The sequence below is a fragment of the Mucor velutinosus genome (genome assembly GCF_035048745.1).
Source record: "Mucor velutinosus strain NIH1002 chromosome Unknown tig00001549, whole genome shotgun sequence".
NCBI lineage: Eukaryota > Fungi > Mucoromycota > Mucoromycetes > Mucorales > Mucoraceae > Mucor > Mucor velutinosus.
This window is the reverse complement of record NW_027041929.1, coordinates 740,566-762,726: the sequence shown is the minus strand read 5'-3', so window position 1 is coordinate 762,726 and position 22,161 is coordinate 740,566. Positions and strand designations below refer to the sequence as shown.

The 22,161-nt window shown below is 39.9% G+C and overlaps 6 protein-coding genes across 6 annotated transcripts; 5 read left to right on the top strand and 1 right to left on the bottom strand.

Annotated features, from left to right (window-relative positions):
* Nucleotides 1–1,891: 1,891 nt before the first annotated feature.
* Nucleotides 1,892–2,119, bottom strand: ATC70_007177 (uncharacterized protein; the record flags this gene model as incomplete). The annotated part of the gene is made up of 1 exon (XM_064826441.1): nt 1,892–2,119. One exon carries the CDS (start codon nt 2,117–2,119, stop codon nt 1,892–1,894), a length of 228 nt encoding a protein of 75 aa, XP_064676539.1.
* A 1,853-nt stretch (nt 2,120–3,972) lies between these two features.
* On the top strand, nt 3,973–5,821 carry ATC70_007176 (uncharacterized protein; the record flags this gene model as incomplete). Its single annotated transcript, XM_064826440.1, has 2 exons — nt 3,973–4,170; nt 4,472–5,821. The coding sequence occupies 2 exons, from the start codon at nt 3,973–3,975 to the stop codon at nt 5,819–5,821; spliced, it is 1,548 nt and encodes a 515-aa protein (XP_064676538.1).
* A 41-nt stretch (nt 5,822–5,862) lies between these two features.
* ATC70_007175 (uncharacterized protein) lies at nt 5,863–7,995 on the top strand (the record flags this gene model as incomplete). Its single annotated transcript, XM_064826439.1, has 1 exon — nt 5,863–7,995. The coding sequence occupies one exon, from the start codon at nt 5,863–5,865 to the stop codon at nt 7,993–7,995; it is 2,133 nt and encodes a 710-aa protein (XP_064676537.1).
* Nucleotides 7,996–8,148: 153 nt separating this feature from the next.
* ATC70_007174 (uncharacterized protein) lies at nt 8,149–9,786 on the top strand (the record flags this gene model as incomplete). The annotated part of the gene is made up of 1 exon (XM_064826438.1): nt 8,149–9,786. The coding sequence occupies one exon, from the start codon at nt 8,149–8,151 to the stop codon at nt 9,784–9,786; it is 1,638 nt and encodes a 545-aa protein (XP_064676536.1).
* A 4,194-nt stretch (nt 9,787–13,980) lies between these two features.
* Nucleotides 13,981–14,711, top strand: ATC70_007173 (uncharacterized protein; the record flags this gene model as incomplete). The annotated part of the gene is made up of 2 exons (XM_064826437.1): nt 13,981–14,320; nt 14,419–14,711. 2 exons carry the CDS (start codon nt 13,981–13,983, stop codon nt 14,709–14,711), a joined length of 633 nt encoding a protein of 210 aa, XP_064676535.1.
* A 392-nt stretch (nt 14,712–15,103) lies between these two features.
* ATC70_007172 (uncharacterized protein) lies at nt 15,104–15,754 on the top strand (the record flags this gene model as incomplete). The annotated part of the gene is made up of 1 exon (XM_064826436.1): nt 15,104–15,754. The coding sequence occupies one exon, from the start codon at nt 15,104–15,106 to the stop codon at nt 15,752–15,754; it is 651 nt and encodes a 216-aa protein (XP_064676534.1).
* Between the last annotated feature and the right edge of the window lie 6,407 nt (nt 15,755–22,161).

Sequence of the window (22,161 nt, the reverse complement as noted above, 5' to 3'; positions counted from 1 at the left end):
ACGGCATCAAAAGGATGGACAGAGTTTGGCACAATTTTTATACTATTTTTATTTAGCTTACATACCTTATCTGTTCCCTTTTCTTCAAGTAAGCTGCTTGGTGAGAGTGGTTTTCAGCCTCGTTTGAGAACTTTTTCTAGTCAAAAACATCAGCTTTGGGTGTTTCTATAAAAGTAAAAATACCATCATTAAAAAGACAAGAAGCACAATTCTTTTGGCACAGACTTTTAATTTTATACATAGTGAACTAGTGCAGCAGAAGCTTCTCAAAGATGGTCGGTATACCTTAAAACACGTCAATACTGCCAAAAAACGACGAGTTTTTTTTCGGGGTTTCAATGAAAGTATGATAAAATTTCTTCATGAGATTGGCCAGATTTGATCCAATTCGACTCATTTTACCTATTTTTCGATATTCGACTATACAAATTGTTATGACTCTGAAAATGGCTCTTAAGCTTTCTAAGGGTACTTTTGAAAGCGCATCCAATAGTGCTAAATAAAATAGGCGTTTTTAATAAACTTATTGAGCAATCTTTGAAAACATAAAATGAGAGTTTTGGTCAAAACGTCGAAAATATATATATCGATGTCTCACAAAAGAAGTTTCAGGGGCTGCCCTGAATCGAGAGAAACATTTTGATGTAACATATGCTATAGTAGAAGTTTTCATTTTTGGGGTCAAAAATGCGATCGATTGATTTTCGATGAAAACTATGAGGTATCCCTCATGCTTTCTGGTCAAATTTTAACAATCCCAAAAAAGTTGAGCAAACGTGTCGGTAAGCAACTGCTACATGAGAGCAATTGTTTGGTGTTATTTTGGTAGTATGAAACGGCTTTTAACACGAGAAATCACGACTCAAATGTACTCACATTTCCCTGTATTTTGCGTATTAATGTACAGTATAACGTAAGCCAAATATGCTGCATGCCTGTAGATAACTGTTTCCCAACGATATAGGCGTGGAGCATTGCATCACAGTTAAATCTGGGGTTGCAGGCTACCATTGAGGAGTTTCCGCATAATGCGATGCTAAAAATTGAGATGTTGATATACATTCAATCTCCTAATGATTCACTAGTGTGTAAAGTGGAATAAAGATTTGAAAATGTTGTTATATCGTTGTGTAATTCTACACAAATTTACACGCCATGAAATTATACTTTATAGATCAAAACATAAGCATTTGCAAATTAAGCACATCAGAAGTATTTCAGTTAAGTACTTGTTTCTTGCTTTAATCGCAGTCTTGAATCAGAGACGAGCACAGTTCAAAAGGATATCCTACACCTTAAAGTGAGCCCCTGCAATCAATTTTGAACAATCTATCAAACAAAGCTTACACTGTGTTTATCAGCCTCAGCCCGTGTTACTCATGACATCAATTACACTCAAATGTATTACTTGCTGACACAAGCACTCTATTACGACATTGCATAGAGAAAAAGTCGTTTCAATTTGATAGCAATGAGGTCGTACTACGGTCACATCTAGGTATACAACATCATTGAGACCAACATATAAGGAGGTATTATGGTTTATCAGGAAGCAACATCCTTTTTTTTTTCGTTATACCAAATTCATTCAACCATCGTATTGCTATTTATCATGGAACGTCGTTTCTTTGAAATGAAAAACTTTAAGCCTGCTCGTAAGGAAATGGCGATGACGGGCCAACCTCAGACTTCGGGAAGTTGGACATCTGATATATCAAGTACGTGAACATCCATTCACTATATTGTACTTCATGCTTCAGTGGTATGAGCCATTACTGGCGTGTTTGTAAATAAACTATTAGGAATTATAATTCGAATAAAATACACTTCATTTATTTCAACGCTATGTATAAAAGGTAAATATTTGCATAGATATAGACTGCAATTCACGTTACTGATCTTCTTCCTCTTCACCAATATAACATCTTGTAGTGCCAGCAGGGTCAGATTCTTTTTGAGAGGGGAGACAAACACGACCAGGGCAGCATTTTTTTATGCCTTCACCACATTTACCACCTTTGATCATACACCATTTGTTGGGCTTGTCATCAATGCTGTCAGCAGAGACAACAGTAGCAATTGTAGCGACGAGTATAGCAAGAGAAAAGGAAAGCTTCATATTATGAGGTTGAAATAGAAGTAAAGAGATTGAACGTGTGGATCTGATCCCCCCTTTTATACTTTGATGAAGGATCAGCAAGAGGAGAATTGCATAATATGAGCACCCAAAAGACGTCATGGTGCATTTGAAATTGAAACTTGATCTATGATATTGAAAGGTCAGCCTTTACAAGAATCGTACCATTCACCGTATATAGAACAAGCACTCACTATTTTTAAAATTTTGGTGAAGAGTAGGAATTGAAGTAACATAGCATGTACAACATTAAGTGAGATGAGCAGAGGCTGCCTCTTTTATAATCATTGCCCTGATCTACAGCATTAAACATTGTCTCCTTAATCATACAGCGTTGGATATGCGAATGAACCATCGCAAGTGCTTTCAATTTGAGTAAGATTCTTCACCAGCAATGTAGCAATTTGGTTACACCTAGTGCAGTATATTTTAATGCAAGCATGTTTCTAAAGGAAATGGCATTGTATATTGATAGTAAACATAGTTAGCATGTGCGTTACATTTAATGTTTTCTTTTATATAGGTGCGCGCATGATGCCAACTAAACGTGAACTCTTTATACTTCATAGAGATGCGAGAATTGCTGAAAATTTGCTCAGTCAACAAATATTATAACATAATAAATTTATAGACCCTAGACACTTTTACAGCCTTAATATGAAAACTAAATTGCCAGGCATTTTTCTGGCATGGTTCATATATGATTAGAGAGTTTATACTAAATCACTACCAATCAACAATCAAGTTTTTTCTAACATTTTAACTATTATTAATTTTGTAATATTAGCCAAAGGCCCGTGGCAACGCGAGACATCTGAACGTTGGTTGATATCCTGACCTACGTTTTGCTTTGGTGGAAAGCAACCGAGGAGTCGAAATACTCATCGTAACGTAATAAATTTATGGTCCCCAGACATTTTCAAAGCCTCAAAAAGAAAAGAAGTTGATCTAATAACAAGTATTTTGATAGACTGGCATTATTAAATATAAGAATACAAGGGAAATAGCATGTCTAAAGACAGTGTTATGTAATTTGCCACCTACTTTCCATACGCTTCAAAAGCATCTATTACTAAATTGCCTTATGAAAGGGCATTGCACACTACGGCCCAACTGATGTTCTCATGAGAACATCGACGTGCTCATATGAGAATCTATTTGATGTTCTCAAATGAGCACATCGATGTTCCCGAAAGGTGAAAAATGCTCTCATATGGGAACATCGGCGTTCCTAAAGATCTATTATAAGTCGGCCGATGTTCTTATGAGAACATCCGAAATGTTCCCATGTGAGCACATCTATATTCTTATACGAGCACATCGATTTTCAGAAATTTGAAAAGAAGAATTCTTCTACCGGGGTCGAACCCACAACCGATAGGTTGTGGATCTGACGTTCTTCCCACTAAACTACTCGAATATCTTATTGAAATATATTCTTTTACTTTAATAAGTAGTTATTAGGTAATTTTAAATTGCCATTTTCTCGTGCAATTTATAATACGTTTAGTAATTTTATGAATCTTACAGATAATAAAAGTCTCTCTGTTGCCTACAATATTATAGTTTAGCTATTCAAACCATTTTATTCCAGTGGAAAACTACACCTTCTCAAATGAGAACATCAATGTGCTCATGAGAACATCGATGTTCCCAAAAGAGCACATCCATGTTCTGTGAGAGCATCAGTTGGGCCGTAGTGATATTGAGTTTGCCAGCCAGCTCCACAAGCCAAAATCGGTTCAAATCCAGACTCGTAGTCTGTTCCAGATTGGCCAAATCTTGATGATTTTGGACTCGATTGAACTATTTCTGCAGATTCGACTATGTAAAATATGATGATTATCTTATGCTTCCTTAAGCTATCCCTGGTGGTAGGGCGAAGTGGTAGAACTCCCGTATGCCAACGGGAGGATCCCGGTTCAAATCCTGGTGAACGCAAGTTGTTTTGGTGTTTTGACGTAGTACTGATGTCCTCGCTTGGTGTTTTGTACTCTATCCATTATCTATATTTTGACAATTTCCGCAAGACTGTATTGGCTCTAGGTGTCGCACCTTATTAGTAGTAGATTTCTTTCCCAACTGAATTCAAAATTTCTTATTCCCCTTCTTTGCAGACATTGGGTCCACCAACAGTCTTTTCTATCCCTCAGTATGACATCTTAAGGACTTTAAATAAAACCTGGAGCTCGACTCCCCTACAAAAAAAATGCTTCCTTAAGCTCACCCTTTCTTTCGTCTAAATTGTTTTTAGGGCCTTTCAAACCCTGAAAACATCATTAAGCAGTAAAGATCAAAACAAAACCGACAAACAACACAACAACAACAATTCAGTCAGGTCTGTCAAGTCAGCCGACACCTACCGTTACCTCCAACTCTCGTCTCACTTTAACCAAACAGACGACAGCCGGCAACCGTTCCTCCAAACTACCCGTTGCGTCCAAGAAGCGTCGCTTCTCTACCATCAAAGCTACCGCTGTACCTTTGCGTCGTTCACCTCACACTCACGCACCTACAGTAGAACCTCTCGTCTCCATGATTACCGACTCGCAACTTGCTACTATGCCTGTAGTCTCCTCCACCGATTCCACCTCCATCCTGGGCTTAGAACCCTCTGCTATTGCGCCCAGCACGCCTACTACTGTCTGTACCGGCCTGCATGTTCCCCGCACAGACGAAATCCATGGCCATCCTCAGTTACCTAACTGGATCCAGGAAATCTATACACGTCTTTCCGTACACGATTCTCAATTGGAACAAATTAAAGATTTGTTGAAGAGAAACCATGAACTTCAACTGGCTTTGGATAACGCTAATCGAGAGATTGCACAACTCAAGTCAACCGCCAATCACTCGTTGCCACCCTTGCCTTCAGCTCCGACTGTACCTGAGAAGAGATCAGATGGTACCTCGGCCTCCAAATGGGCTGATGTGGCCGCAACTCCACCATTGAACGATCCACCAAAGAAGCCCCAGACTCTCAAGACACCTAAATCTAAAGCCATCACTTCTTCCAAGCCTGTTCCCAAAGGTAAGTCCAAACGACCTCCAACTTTGGAACAAATTAATCGTTTTTACTCGGCCCCATCGGAATCACATGGGTACCAATTCTTGTACTTTACATCCTGTGGTCGTGAAGCCATCTCCAAAATCCGTGCTGGTTTTGGAGTACTTGGCTTATCGCAGAGCCGCATCCTCGACATCCATTACCCTGAGAACAATACTATCAGCTTCCTGGTACACAATGACTATATCGATACTGTCAAAGATGCCATGGCCAAGCTGCCTTCCTCCAAGCTCCTCAATGATTTTGACCCTTGTGCTCCTTCATTACTCCGTGATCGTAAGTATACTACTAACCCTGACCAGGCTTTTGTGCAAGCTGAAGCCACCCGGATCCATCAAGAACGGTTAATACGTATTGTCAAGCGCCTTCATGTCCCTCATGTTCAACTTGCTGTCGCTAGGGAATTTTGCTTCAAGCGTCAATGGCTTCCTGAATCTGTATATCATTCTCTCTACTCTGCTATCTATCCTGACAAATCATCCAAGGCTATCGCCCTTTCAGCACAGGCCGATGTCAACATGGATGATGTTCCTGCAACTCAAGATTCTACTACTCAACCTGCTACCTCTTCTACCTCTATTAGCCCAGCTGACGGCGTCTCAGCCCCCTTGGCCTAATGAGTACTAACACCTATGAATCTCACACCTATGCCACTAATATGCCCAATTATGCCACTAACATTCAATCTTTTACGCACAATCACAACTTCAATATAGCTTCCCTGAACTGCCGCAATCTTGTCAAAGCCTCTACTCCAGAGATTAGCTCTGACTTCATTCGATATTTACGTTCCTTACATTTGGACATTATATGTATTCAAGAATCGCACGCCGTTGAGGCAGTTCAGGACCAACTCAATCTACAATTCCAAGCTCATGCCACCTTATGGACACAACATTGTGGTATTATCTCATTCAATCCATTAATCAACTTACATTCTTTAGACTTCGATCTGGACCAACGCATCCTTGCCTGCAAGGTTGTCCATGCCAATGCGTTGTTCCCACCCTTCACACTCCTTAACATCTATGCTCCTGCCCAATACTCTCCCAGAGTGCAGTTCTTTCGCAATCTTCTAGCGTTGCCTCTTTTCGACATTCCTTATTCAACCTCTCAGGCATCTCTCTCCTCTTTATCTACACCTCTCGACTCTGATCCCTCCAACCTTGCTCTAATGCTCATGATGGGGGATTTCAACTATCATGCTACTTTATATCTGACCGATGAAAGTGTGGATCAGGAACTTGATACTAACAATATTACTTCAAGAGCTGCCCTTCACCGACACTTCCATCAGATTCTCAATACGCACTTCTTTGAATGTACACATTCGCGGGAAGAAGGCCCTCTGTTACCAACATATCGCAGACAGAACGGTCAATCTACTATCGATTACCTGTACGCTTCTGCTTTCTTATTCCAACACCTACACTCTTCTGACATTGAGTTCCTTGATTCCTCCTGGACCGATCATGCCCTTCTCCGGGTACGGTTTGTCTTTTCGTCGGATCGTCAGGGATCAGGTCTATGGCGAGCTAACCCCAATCTAGCAACTAATCAATGTTTCACGGATCAACTGTTTACAGCTTTAGATGAATTTTTCACTACCGTGGAGATTACCGCTTCCATAGATGCCGCCGCCTCCATTTTGCCTGCCTCTCCGCAAGACAATTGGGATGCTCTTAAAGCTCTAGTTCAGGATATCGCTCGTCGGGTAAGTCGTGCTCGCAGCAATGCCTTGGAACGCCAATACCGGCGCCTACAACGCAAGCGCAACCGAATATGTCGTCAATACTCGGATCCTCGTACCCGGGAACAACTACTGCACACCGTTGAAAAGCAAATTGGTATGCTTCAACGTGAAATTGCTACGAACCTACGATTGCGGGCAGGTAAACATTGGCGTGAAAAGGGGGAAACCTCTGCCGGTTACCTTAAGCGAACTATTGCCACTCATGCCGCTAAACAGGCGATTACTAGCCTCCTCCATCCAGTTAGTAACACATTATGTACTGATCCTTTTTCGATGCAGACAGCTGCTTCTAGTTTCTATGGCACGTTGTATTCCAGTGATCCGGTCGACATCGCGAGCATCGAGTCCCTGTGCAACACGATCCCTGACTCTGACACCATCATCCCGGATGATGCTCATACTATTCTTCAGCAACCTTTCACCTCTGCCGACTTATTGACTGGTACTCATCGTACCAAGTTCCAATCCAGTCCTGGCATCGACGGTTTACCTCACCCCATTCTCAACGTGATTTTCAACCACCCCAAGGCTGCCAAACTCTCTGTTCAGGTATTTAATGATGCTCTCAACTTGGGTATCTTTCCCTCCAACTGGTTGCAAACCTGCATCTGTTTACTACCCAAATCCGGCGACCTATCCAACCTCAAGAATTGGCGACCTCTATCATTGATATGTTGCGATGCCAAAATATTTACCCGACTTCTCAACCAACGTCTTATGCCTTTTATGAACAAAATCATATGTCCTCAACAATCAGGATTCATGCCTGGTCGCTTCATCGGTGACAATGGTATGATCCTCCACAACACTCGCCTCATTGCCGCTGAAACATCCTCTGACAGTATTGCACTTCTCTTGGATCAAGAGAAGGCTTACGATCGCATTCATCCTGATTATCTTCGTGCTGTGATGCAACGTTTTAACATGCCTACTAATATTATTCATTCCTTACTAACTCTCTTTTTTTCGACACAAATTCACATCAACATCAATGGACATATCTCGACTGATTATATCACCCAACAACGTCGTATTTGACAAGGAGATCCCATCTCGCCACTACTGTTTAATATCGCATTTGATCCATTCCTTCGATCAATTCACCAAGACCCTCAATACAAGGGTTTCAACCTACACACTGAAGCTCCTCCCCCTTCTAATGATACCCAATCTGATGTTATTTCAGATTCTATGCAACAACTGTTTTCTGATGCTGCTGACCCACCCATTGTTCGCGATGGTTCTACTTCTTCAGCTTCTTCTACAACTGCGCCTCTGGCGGTCAAAATCTTTGCCTATGCGGATGATACTTTGGTGTATCTTCGCGACACGCACGATTTCCATCGTTTGCAGGCTGCCATCACTACTTACATGAAAGCTTCTAACGCATTATTGAATTATCACAAAACAGTAGCTACATCTCTTTCAGGTAAACCATCAACAACTTGGCAAGCCCTGCTCTCATCTTATGGCATCACCGCTTGGCATGATCGCACATCCACCACTCCACTCATTTATCTCGGTTATCCAATTTGTTCCAGCATTACTCAACGCAATGTTGCCTTTCAAAAACTGTATGACTCCATCCGTAACGCTATTGCTATCCACTCCCAACGCAATATCTCTATCCGTGGCCGGGTCACCATTCTCAATTCACTCATTTATTCCAAATTATGGCATGTTTTACGACTCACAACATTTACCAAGGCCCAGTTGCTCTCTTTACGAAGCCTGGGCACCGCCTTCATTAATTTTTGTATATTCCCTAGACTCTCTTTTGCTACTCTCTCTTTACCTCGCTCTGCCGGTGGTTTGGGGCTCCTAGATCCTCTCTCTCAACAACAAGCTCTGCAATGGTACTGGGTGTGCCCTCTATTGCTTCAATATCTTGACTCTCCGGCCTTCTCCAAGTACAACACTCCTTCACTTCCTGTCTTAACTTATACTCTTTCTTGGTGCTACTCCTCCACCGTCTTCTCTCATTTCTTTTACTACCTCTTGTTTCAGCATGCTCGCCATCGGTTGTGGTTTCCTCAAAGTCCATCCCGTCGCAATACTTATCTCAATCCAATCACTAACCTTCAGTCCTGCTTGTCCATCTTTCAGATGTCGGAACGTCGTAACTTATATTATGTTGATGCTATTACTTGCTACTCACTCCCTCTTTATGAAATACTTTTACATTCTCCTCCTACTATTAACAATTTATATTCTTCTAGCTTTATACCACCGAATCTTCTTTTAGATGGCTCTGACGTTGCCAGAAAGCTTCTTGTAAGCGAGGTTTTCCAGTTAGATATTGATCATCAGGTGCTTCGTGTTCGTCCTTCCTTCCAATTCGCTCGCCATCCTATTGTATCCCAACGTGATGCTGATTTCATTCAGTCGCATCAACTACTATTCCAACCTTTCTTTGCACAACAGTGCTTCATTGCTCCTCGTCCAACCCTCAACCCACATCAACCTCCCTCCCTTCAAGCGTTCTGCCATAGCATTATCGTTCCTCCTTCTTCCTTGCCTTCGCGAGGCCGGTTGCCGCTCAACAGCATCCGTTACTTCAAAAAACTACGTCAAAACCTCTCCTCTAACTCCTCCTCACTCTCTCCTCTCCGGCCGGCTCAATGGCTCTCCTTCTGGAGTATCTCAATTCCCCTGGCTGCTCGCACGGTCTGGTACCGAGCTATTTACGAGAAAATCCCTTCAAGAGCTCTGCTACATTTACGCATCCCCGAAAAACACCCTTCTCCCCTATGTACCATCTACTCTGCCTCTACCACGGAGAATATCACCCATACTCTGTTCTCCTGCCCTCCCAAGTTATTGGTCTGACGACACATGTACCTCACCTATCTCTCTGCTTCTTCCTCAATCTCTGATGTTGATCTGATTCATTTCTTCCAACAAATATTACTCTGTTCCTCTCCCTATCTTGATCGTGATCTCTCTCTCTCGTTCAATGATCTCTCTATTCCTCAACTTTTCGCAACTATTCTGCTGACAATATGGCAAGCGCATTGGCGCTGGATCTTCGACCGAACCCCGTTCATCGCTGACACTGTTCAACATCGTCTTGCTCGCTCTCTTGCTCGCTTGGATGACGAGTTAAAGCTAGATTCGTAAGTATTCAGTTTTTCCTCTTTTATCCATTTGCTCTTTTCTATCTGTTATTTTTATTTTTTTTCTTTCGTTCCTCCGATCCTCTTGTAATCATACCCAGTCTTTCCTATCACTCATAGCGACATTTGAAGGACTTAAAATAAAAAATGGAGCTCGGCTCCCCTACAAAAAAATGCTTCCTTAAGCTTTTTTGGAGTGCTTTTTAAGGCGCATCCAATAATGGTACCAAGTAATATAAATGTTTTGAATAAACTTACTGAACAATTTACGAAAATATGAAAAGAGGTTTTTGGCCAAAAAGTCGAAATTTTACATATCAAAGTCCCACAAAGATGATTTTAGGGGTTGTGTTAGATCGAGAGAATTATTTTGATTTAAGATATACCATAGTAAAAGTCCGTTATCAAGGTAGAAAATGCGATTGTTTGATTTTTGATGAAAACCATGAGGTATCCTTCATGCTTTTTGGTCGATTTTTGGCCATGTTTTTTGGGTCCTCAAAAAGTTGAGCAACGGTGGCAATAAGTAACTACTGGTTGAGAGCAATTGTCCAGTGCTAATCTGACCATCTAAAAAGGCCTTGAACGCGAGAAAACACAGTTCAAATGCACTCAGATTTTGCGGTATCAGGGGCACTAAGGACTAAAAAGGGGAAATACCAGTATGATTCTTATCCTTATATGAAGTAACTACTGTGCTGTATGAGGTATGATATGATGGATCATTGTGTTGTGAAATGCATCAGTAGGTATCATGAATTTCTGTTCAGTCCATTTTGATACGTGATTTCATTGCTTGTCCCCATCCATTGTGCTAAAACCGACTTATTAATGTGTTCAATAACTGTCATTTCTTTTTAAATATGAATGTGGTTTAACATTGTGCATGAACTTTAAGTCTAGTTTCACGGATAGATATGGCATCTCTGTTGTGGACAACCATCAAAGGTGACCTATTAGCCTGATAAACATCTCGCTCAATCTGAGCAAGTTGTTAGACTTAAACTTGCACATTATCACTGATGTTCAAGTTATAAAACTACTGTAATCGCACATTTCAAAAAGAAAGATTTGAGCCTTAGAATAAGAATAAAAGCATCTATCATTTAGAAACTAAGTTCCATACAATGCTGAACATCTGGTCCATCAAATAGAACTGTAACAGCTTACTTCTTTAGCAACAAAACCCAGTACGCCTTATTTTTAGGCCAGATTCTGTCCAAATCTAGCCATATTGAAACACGAATAACTCATGCTACAAAGCGTTGTAGACGCTTAGAATAGGGTCAAATGGCTCTCCTTTGATACGCTTTACTTACTGATGCTTTATTTCATATTTTTTTGGATCAATGCAAATCCATGAAAATTCTCATGTTTTCATGAGTACTAGTAAAGGAAAATTTTTGAAAATCAAACAATCGCGTTTTTTACCCCAAAAATGAAGACTTTTCCCATGCCACATATTAGATCAAATTGATCGTAAAGATGGAATGCAACATTGGAAACCCTTTATCTGAGACTTCTGTATGCTAAATCGACATATTCACAGAAAACCTGTTTTCATATCTTTGAGAATTACTCGAAATTTTCAGTCTAAAAGCTGTATATAATTAGCATCAGTCAATGCGGCTTCTTTAGTTCTCTAAAGATGTGTTAGAAAGTTGGGTGTAACAATAACAGTTTTCATAGTCAAATTTAACAAAAACGTTTAAAAGATGTTAGATCAGGTCAAGTTTGAACATGAAAATACTCACTACACAAATTCAAATTAAATTGCCGCAATTATAGCTGCCATGGCAAAAGACCGAGACTAAATCTACTGGCCGTGACGTCGGATAGGGCGTCCTCTCATTGTTCCATACCCCCGCTTTTTTCCCTTTTTGCAAAACGCGTTTAGTATCAAACCATGATGGCTTTAGAAACCGTTTGATTGATAATAACACTCTAGCTTCCGATTACTCTGTCTTGTACTGTTGGAAGAACTTGATACTGCTTCTTTCAAGTGGAAAATATTAGGTACCATTCGATAACGAGCACTGGAAGGCATAGAATTAACACTAATTCAGTTTGTTTATTAGGTTTTAATAATTTCTTGCTTGTTTGAGTGAGTGCTGCTGCCATTCCTTCTCTGTCTTCTCTGCTGCCTGCTTCTTTGGTTTATCATGTCTGGTGATTGCTTCTTTGGCTTTTGTCTGGTCTCTGCTGGTGGCGTTCGTTTCTCGGTTAGTCTATGGTTCTGGTGTTCCTGCTGCTGCTGCTAATAATATGGTCTTTCCTGGACTACTGTACTTGGTGCATGCTCGTTCTGTGGTTGTCTGTCTCCGGTAATTGCGCATTATTCTCTGGTCTATGGTATTGTTCGTTCTTCGGTTTTTCTATGGTGCTGGTGCTGTTGTTACTGCTGTTGTTACTGCTGCTAATCTGGTCTTTGCTGGTCTACTGTATTTGCTACATGCTCGTTCTCTGGTTCTTATCCGGTGATTGTGTAATATCTGGTCTATCTGTGGTGATGATACGTGGTAAGTAACTTCTTTGGTCTTTGTCTGCTCTCTGCTGATGGCGCTCGTTTTTTAGTTTTTCTATGGTGTTGGTGTTGCTGCTGCTGCTGCTGCTGCTGCTAATATGGTCTTTCCCGGTCTATTGTATTTATTGCATGCTTGTTCTCTGGTCTATTCTCGGTGATTGCCTATACTCCTCTGGTCTATCTGTGGCTGTGGGAATTGGTAAGTATCTTCTTCCTTCTGGTCGCAATGATATAAAACTTCTTTGAACGTTTATATTATTGCTTCCTTTCTCGTAATAATGCATTCATGATGTTTGCCTTATTGCGCTTTTTTTTCTTTTTCTTTTCTTGGTAGTAGTGTTTCCTCTGCAGCTTTACATGAAACAACATTAGTCATTATGTTGTATTGCAAACTTATAATACCACTGTTGCCTTTGCAGTTGTGCGTATTTGTTTCATGTTGCTTTACATCCGACTATTACTACCATGCGCGTTGCTCATGTATGCATCTTTCTTGCAACAGCAACGAACTTTTTTGAACATCTTTGATGTTATTATGTTTGTTATGCTTTTCTTAGACTCGCTTCGTGTGAGTCTTCCTTTTTTGCCTACAAACTACTATACTCCTATAGTAGTATGTTCTTTTCTTTCTTTTATTCTTATTATGTTTCTTTGAAGCATACCTTTTTTACGTTGTGTGGATGTGCCTATCCCTGAAGCTCAACAAGATATTATCCGAGGCTATGAGGTGGATAGGCTGCCTCCACTTGGTTATCGCTACTTACTTTAGTGATGATTGAGGGTCTCAATGCCTGAATTTAAAGCTAGGTGGTGTAAGTAAGGCATGCTCTAGCACCTGAGGGAAATTTGATGATAGCAGCGGCTATATTGCTATATATAGCGGAGCTTAAAATTTTGCCTCACATCAAAACAGGGGGAAACCCTCGCAAAATTTTTTTTAGGTCAGCGGAGTTTTCAAGTAATTTGATTGGCTCAGAGGTTAAAACAGCGAAGGGTTACAATTATTTAATCTCCTATTGATCTGCCAATAAATTTGATTTTGCGTTTGTAATAAAAGCTTAGCCAAGTAAATACAATTTAAAAAAGCTTTCTTTATAAAAAAGTATGATAAGGTGCAAGCATTTAATCTAGCATCTATTGCACAATAGTTTAATGTGGTGAATGTAAAGTTATGTAGATATTACAGTACTTTAACACAGTGGTGTTGTTTGCTTAGAATAACGAAATGTAGACAGAGGATACTCGCTTTCTTTATCCTTTTTCCAGTGATTCTGGTTTCAATAGCTCCTTGATGTAATAGTATAAAAAGTCAACCGAATTTTCTAATCCATTATTTTACCTGTCCTCTTTTTTTTATTCACCATATACTCTTTGATAATTGCAATGAATCTACTCGCCTCGTCTAGCATTGCCAGTAGCACCATCATCAGTAAACTTCAAGCGAGACGTTTTAGACTCGATAGAATTCTGGCTGATTTGGAAGCTGAAGATTCGTTCAAGCCTGAAAATGTAGCAGATCACTCGATCAGATTATTCATTGACGAAAGGCAAAGATCAATAAGCGCAAGATTGTATGACAGATACGTGAAAGTCGTTGAAAATGTCACCAAGTTGTTCATAAGTAGCACTTTGTTCCGTAACTTTGCCAGAAAAGCGGTTCCAAGTATTACCCAGAACAACTTCAAGGAAAGATTTTTGACTCGATGCAATGCGTTGACAACTGGTTAAAGAAACCGGTCAGCAAGTGTAATGCTTGAAGGTAAAAGTAATTAATACTTTGTAACACAATTCATTATATTGATTGACTATGAACAAAAATAGAAGAAGAGGTAGAGGATCAGGTAGAAGAACAAGAGATTGCACCTGACGAAGCTTCTGCTCAGCTTTTGGGGAGCCAAATGTCAGTCGATGAAGCAATCGCTGTGAGCGCAAGTCAAGTCAACCCAACGGCTTTGACTTACAGTCAAGTGACGATTCTCATGTTTGAGAGTGCTCAAGACTATTTTACGGTGTATCAAGCTTCGAAAGTTGCGCTGAAGAGCCAGCAAAGAAAGCTGATGAGCTGTGGTGCTTCACTTATTCTGGATCTTGTCGATATGACTGATGGCAATTAATGCAAGGGCCTATTTTTGGCTGATCAGTGGACACCAAATTTACAAATGAATTCAAGATCCAAGATGATATTACCTGGCCAGAGACGTTGCAATCCCATTGGAAAGAGGCAATCTCGAAAGTTTCACATGTTGAAATGTTTGCGGCATCCAAACGATACATCAACAATCTTTTGAAGGATCCTTTACCCATGCCAACTGCTGATGCTTTTGAGCTGATGCTAACGGTATTTAATACAAGCCAGTATGTGCAAAGTTCTAGAATAACGGAAAATGCAAGCGAGTATGACATTCTATATCAGCTCTGGTTACCCGTGTTGATAAATCTGTTCTCTGGCCCTTTGATTAAGTTCTAAATTGGAGAAACTATCAATTCCATTACCACTGAACACAAGATGCTCCTCTACCCGGATGAATTGAATATTGTTGGGTTCAAGACTGACGTCCGATTCATTGCACAAGTCGGTGCATCCTTTGATTTGGCATCTGGGGAAGCTTGCTTAATTCAACCAGGCAAAAGCAAGGCCATCGATGATCAATTGATGAGGGAGGGAAAACGCAACGCAATGGCATTGTATGAGGTCACTTCCACCAAAATCACACATGCTTGGATGTTTCAATTCATTGGGTTGCAAGCCGTCTTCTCAACTGTGACATATTTCGATTATGACCTCCATGTGGCCACTCTCCAGGAAAAAATACATTTTCCAGATTCTGTCACTTCCTTCACGAACACGCGAAATACAACCAAATTCATCGGCACTCTCCTCAAGTTTCAATTCGACCTTAACAGAACAGCCAGATTAATCCAAGACACAATCGATCAAGCAGATCGCAGCCTGCTACTTCGAGAAAACATCTTTGAGCCGATGGAACATGAAGCCCCAAGCACCCAAGCTCCTCCTTCCGCCCTGTCTTTTTACACCCCACCAAAAAAAAAAGATCTGACCCGTGCAAAATACCCGCAAGCAAATCAAGAAGCCTTATTATCTGGTGCTGAAGCCCTGATCCAAGTTGCACAAGAAGCTACAGCCACTCGAGATTAATGATATTACATTTCGTTCTTCTTCTTTCCTCGCTTGTTCTATTTCTTTTTCCAATAAACCATAATCATCGCTCGATTTATTCGTCTTTCACCTTTCACTTCTTTGTATTTCATCGATATAACAAAATGTCCATAAGCAATAATACAGTTAATCATAGATTTGAAAGCTTTCCTGCATTCCACTGGTACAAAATAATCTGTCAAATGGTGGTTCTATTTTGTAAGGAAAATAGAATTGTTTGTACTTTGATAATTATTAATTGAGCCACATTTCTTAATATTCTAATGTGCATGATAGCTCTCTCTTATACCCTATTCTTCTACGTCTTCTACTAATAGTATACAGTCAAGCCTCTAAGTTTATTTTCATTGCATTAAGAGAATATTAGACCTTGCACAGCCTGCGAACGCTTACAGTTTAGATGTTGAAGCATAAAGAATGCATGTTTACATGCAAACAACATCTACACAAAGGCGTGCTCTGCGGAACATCAACCATATTAAGAAAAACAGATGTACTCCATGTACAAATACACAAACCCTACCTATTGTATATCAGAGTGTCATTTTTCGGCTTTTTGCTACTAGCAAGGATCCTTTATAAACAGCTTACAGCTGTGAATTTGATTTTTCCACAGTGACACACGTCTGTATCAATGTGAACTACTCAAACATACGCATACAACACAGCAGCATTACCTCTCACAACCCAAATATATGCAGAATAAAGCAAAATTTGGGTGCATTTGAGCCGTGTTTTCTCGTGTTAAAAGCCGTTTTTGGCCGTCAGAGTATCACCAAACGACTGCTCTCATCTAGCGCTAGTTTTTTGAGACCTTTGCTCAACTTTTTTCAAGACCATCAAAAATCGACTAAAAAGCAATGAAGGGTACCTCATGATTTTCATCAAAAATCAAACGATCGCATTTTCTACCTTGATAACGAAGACTTTTACTATGGTATATCTTAAATCAAAATAATTCTCTCGATCTAACACAACCCCTAAAATCATCTTTGTGGGACTTTGATATGTAAAATTTCGACTTTTTGACCAGAAACCTCTTTTCATATTTTTATGAATTGCTCAATAGATTTATTTAAAACATTTACTTTACTTGGCACCATTGGATGCGTCTTGAAAAGCACTCCAAGAAGGCTTAAAGAAGCATAGGATGATCATCGCAAATCGCATAGTCGAATCTGGCAGAATAGATAAATCAAGTCGATTTTGATCAAAATTTTACCAATCTTGAGCAGAGATTCATCTGGGCCGGAATTGCTTTCTGCACGCAGCTAGCTGCTTGCTAGCAAAATCGATGTCGTTTGTATCATCAAGGCGATAGATGCTACCAAAATTATTAGAAAGACGAAAGCGCATTTCCGTGCCCAATAGGTGTACAACAGTCAACCATATATGAAAAGATAACATTATTGCCCTCTTTAGAATAGCATACAATGCTTGGATCGCTGAACATTGGTTGATATATACTAAAATCAGATCTTTTGACCTTAATCGAATAACCTCTACAGCGTTTATAAAGCTGTGTATGGCAAAAGGCAATAAAATACAATAGTTTCGTTTGTCTTATATCTTTTTGTTAAAGTGGGATGACTTTCATGCGCTAAATGATACGGTGTATTGCTCTGAATATTTGCACATGAACTGATCAAGCTACGCTTGCCCAGCCATTGCTTAGCTCCCCGCCTTTGGTTTGAATTTCAACATTCTCAGTCTTAAAATAGCATCAATAGTATGACAAATGCTATAAAACATGGAAGTCAAGTGTAATATGATTTCATAATCACTTCCTGATCCTTGGCTTAGACTATTGCGCTTCGCATCTATGTGGGAAAAAAAGAACCGAATTCATCTCTTAATGATTACACTGCAAAAGAAAATTCCTGTCGTATAGCACAAGATCCCAACAACTACCAAATGTTGAAATTAATTCGACCCGATACTTTCCTCGAGAGAAAAATACCACAGGTAAACAAACCAACGACTTCCTCGGAAGAAGGAGCTGGCCATGCTTGCTAGATGCCTGAAACACTGTATCTTATTGAGCTCCCGTATGTGCAACCAAGCAAAAGTATGCAATTTATTTGTAAAGTGGTTTTTGATTTGGTATCACACAAATGCGAATAATAAAAATACATCATTTTCGAGTTGGCATGGGTCATGACAGAGGGCTTGTAGCTATCAAATCAAGGGTGCTTTGGATGATTCTGCCGTCAATTGACGGTTTTGGCGCTTTCCACGTCTGTAAAATTGAAATTTTGATGAGATTACACCGTGATCATTCTTAATTTTATGGAGTAACGTAATATAGCTCCCATCTTTGGATGCTTTGCCAAAGAACAATACCGATTCAAAAGGTGCCAGCTGTTTTAGACCATCGATAGTGAATCATCCACTGAAGCCTTCTGTAAAAGTGTTGATTTACTTTGAAATATGCCAGTGCCAGCAATGAGTATTCTGTAGTGGGTCAAAGCGCTTCAGTTTGTTGGTATCCACAATGATTACCCGTCCATTAGTCTAAGCATACAAACATAACCATGTAAGTTTCATCTTGACATTGCATGCAATGTTTATTTAGGAATGACTTACATCCAGTTCACAGTTGTCGTTCTTTTCAGGCAGTATGAGACCAAGAGAGAGATTTTTCCAAAGTATATAGTAATGTTTTTTGCTTCTGTTGATTTTAACTAGAAGTAGAAACAAAAGGTGAGTTATGGGTAAGAAGCGTCTGACGAGCGATATTTACCTTGATGCTGCATAATAAATAATTTTATTATACATAGTACCTCTTAAAGAAGGCGTTTGATCATCTTGATCCTGGTTTGATGCATTTTCGAATAATCAGCTACTACTTGCGAACTATTCTTCTCGATTCTGTATCGTTCCCTGGTTGATTTTTTGTGTTTCTGTGATGCTGCTGGATTGAACGTACAAGATAGAGCCCATTCCAGTGCCTTTTTCTCCCATGTATTCGATTTGGAGCAGTATAGGCCACCTTTCAAACATGTATATGATCTTGACGGCAGATACCAGCATTTGTGTGCGCATAATCCTCACTTTTTTTTTCCCTATACTACCCAGTACAGGCTGTTGATTTGCATTGACATTGAGATGTTTATCCTGAATGTTGCTACGCATTCTGAAGGTTTTGCTAGCGATTAGTGAGTCGAGGATAACCAAATGGTGTACCTGGAATAAGCAAATGGCCAGTTTCAGAGAAAGAGTTTAGTTCAAGAGCCAGTATATATATACAAGCAGGCATGAGCTAGCCACAATGAGAGAGTTTTTGTACATAATGCACCGTAGGTTTTGGAGGTCAGTTTACATTTCACACAGTCTTGACAAGGTACTGATATTGGAACACTTGAAGATGGCAGGAGGCAGAATATTAAAACTTGACAGCAGGCAGCGACTTCTCTTTCATTTCCTTGTGTTTGTTCTGAGATGTATCTTTGTTGGCTTTATAATAATACACTGCTGTGTATTCTGGAGAGTCATTGAGGGCGGATTCCAATGTTGTCACTTCTTCAAAGGTGTCGAATCGACTCAGAATCTTTTGCAGACAATCTACCAACTTCTTTTGCACATTGTTGCCGTATGGGGACTTGTTCAATGCTTCGTTTTATAAAAATTCAAGTGTGTCGTCGTTGCTAATGCTTGTAAAATAGTTCCATAACGTCTTCATCAGGCCCAAGTTGCCTATTTCGAAGCTGTCGATGATAATGCTAGAGTCACAGAAGTGCTGAGAGAGTCGTATCAATACTTTTTCAGAGGCTGAAACATATTTTAAAGGCGCCAGATATCGTGCTTGAACTTGAGAATGTCTTTCAGACTACTGCCAGTGCTATCTTTTTTTTTTTTTTTTTTTTTGTGAGCTTTGCTTTTGATAACGTGCTGAGCGAGCTGTATGCTGTATTCGCAAATGAATTGAAGATTGATTCCCTTTTTATACTTTGGCTGTGACAATTGATGATTGTGCATCATGGCTTGCAATAAATGGCTATTTAATATACATGGTTGTCGATGCTGTATTAAAAGTTGATAGAAGAGGGTCAGTCAGCTGCTTTGCTATTGCCGTTGTTGTTATATATCATCTCACGTTGACTTACTTATCTGTGTCTGTTGTAATGCTATTACCGTTATCTACAGCGATGGTACCTTGACTGGATCGCGTTTCTAGTTAATCTGCTGGTATTTGTTACGATGGCCCAGGCACAGTGATAATTGTCGTTCCCTTTGTTAAGCAGCTGTAAGATAGGTTTGACTTTGTGCATTACATTTTCTCTCTTACCAGAATGGATACATCTTGAGCAGCTTTTTGATCAACAAGTTTGCTGTTGTTGTTGCTGTTGTTGCTGCTGTTGTTGCTGTTGCTGTTGTTGCTGTTGTTGCTGTTGTTGTTGTTGTTGTTGTTGTTGTTGTTGTTGTTGTCACTTGCGGAAAAGAAGAAAAGGGAAAGACAGTAGAAAGAGAATGATGAACCTTGAGATTGGCAAACATTAGATGTAATCAAGGTAATCAACATACTTGTGGTTTGCCGCTCTACAAGGCTCATCGTCGGCCTCAAACAGGTACGTAACCACGTCTTTGTGGAAACGTACCTGCCGAGAACCCCTCTCGTTGCCAGCAGACTCTTCCTCCACAGGAACTGTATCACCGAAAGAGTTGCTTCCATCCCCCACTAAAGGTAATTCGGATAAAGAAGAAGAAGGTAATGGCGGATTGGAAGAGGAGGGAGGTGCAACTGGAGGAGTAAGATGAGAGGAGATAGATGGCTCCCCTTGAAGGACAAGAGTAGTATCCTGTCTCTTCAAAGGTCGCTCATCCAACTCATCATCTGCCGACTTTCTCTTTCTACTGCTGCGGATGCTAGTGGTAGAGGTAGGAGCAGAGAACTAGGCATGAATGCTTATATGTCAGTACGAAATATTGCTTTGCGGTAGTTGTCTTGTGTCATGGTACTTACACTGTATTCGTAGCCAGAGCGTAATAACATTTTAGCAATAATTATTTAAACGAGAGCAAAAGGTAAAGAAATAAAATCTACTGCATGAATTCACTTTTATACCTGCATTTGCCTTTAAAGAATAGTGGTCTAGGTTCTTTTTTCATAGCAATACGCGTCAATAAAGCATGGCAGAATGAGATGCTACTTTTCCTCGTGTATTCTACAGTTAATTTGAGACATCACCAAAAGTGAAGCAACTCTCAATTATCATTTTCCATAGAGATAGAGGCAAACGTAGTGCTTAGTATCCTTCCCTTCAATTTTGCAACAACACTTTTCATAACAAAAAGTTTTACATTTTCCTATACCTGTGTAACAAAAGTCATCATACGATCACGGAGGGATTCAGCCTTACTAAACTTGCCATGGCGCTGGGCGTCATCAACTCGACTTGGCCAAAGATGTGTACAAACAACTGTTTCATAGACACGCATAAATGTGTACGTACCAGCATTGCAAATTGCATGCATATCAGAAGTACCTTTGCAACTAGGGTGGAATCTACAGACAGTTCTTATGGATACTGTGTAGTGTCTGTTGAATAGCACTGAGCAAGTCCACACATAGCATCTGACGCAATCAATCTCTATAGAACTGGACACCTTGGGCAGGATCATTATATCCCTGAATAGATGAACTTGCCGTAGAAATTTGGCAAGAGGTCAATGTCTGCATCTAGAGATATGTTATCATACTGGACCAGAAGGAGAAGATAGACAAGCAGATAGTAGGCAAGGCGTACATGAAGATTAAACCCCTGAAAGAAAAGCTTACTGACATGAGCGACAGTAGACAAAATAATTATCCTAGCATCTTCGATGAAAGAGCATTCACTGACATTACACACCGCTTTAATAGTGTAATGCAATAACCTTTTTCACTTCAGAAGTCTGACTCATTTAGGATGCAACGTATATATACAACTTCTTGGTAGATGAATCATCTGTCAAAGGATATAATCGAATCAAAACATATGTAATTTCAGTCATCGCATGCTTGTATATATCCAATATAGTTGTAAACACTCGCACTCAATACCTTTATTATGTCTGAAGAATCTAGTATTGAACAATATTGCATTATGCTGTGTTCTAAGCTCTTAATCTACAGTATATTCAAGAACTAGTAGCCTTAGAAGGCAAGATAAAAAAAAAATATTGTGCAGCAAAAGACTGTAAGCATCATCAAATATTCTTTTATTGTAGCCTTCTTACTTCTTCAATGATGCATAGGAAGCTTTCATAACTGTGAATTTAGCACTTCTCGAGTGCTTACGTCTTCCCCAGCAAAAGCAACCTTTATACAGGTAAGCAGCACACTTGCATGACCTCTTACTACTCAAAAATACGCAAAACACAGCGAGATTCAATTTATTTGAGCA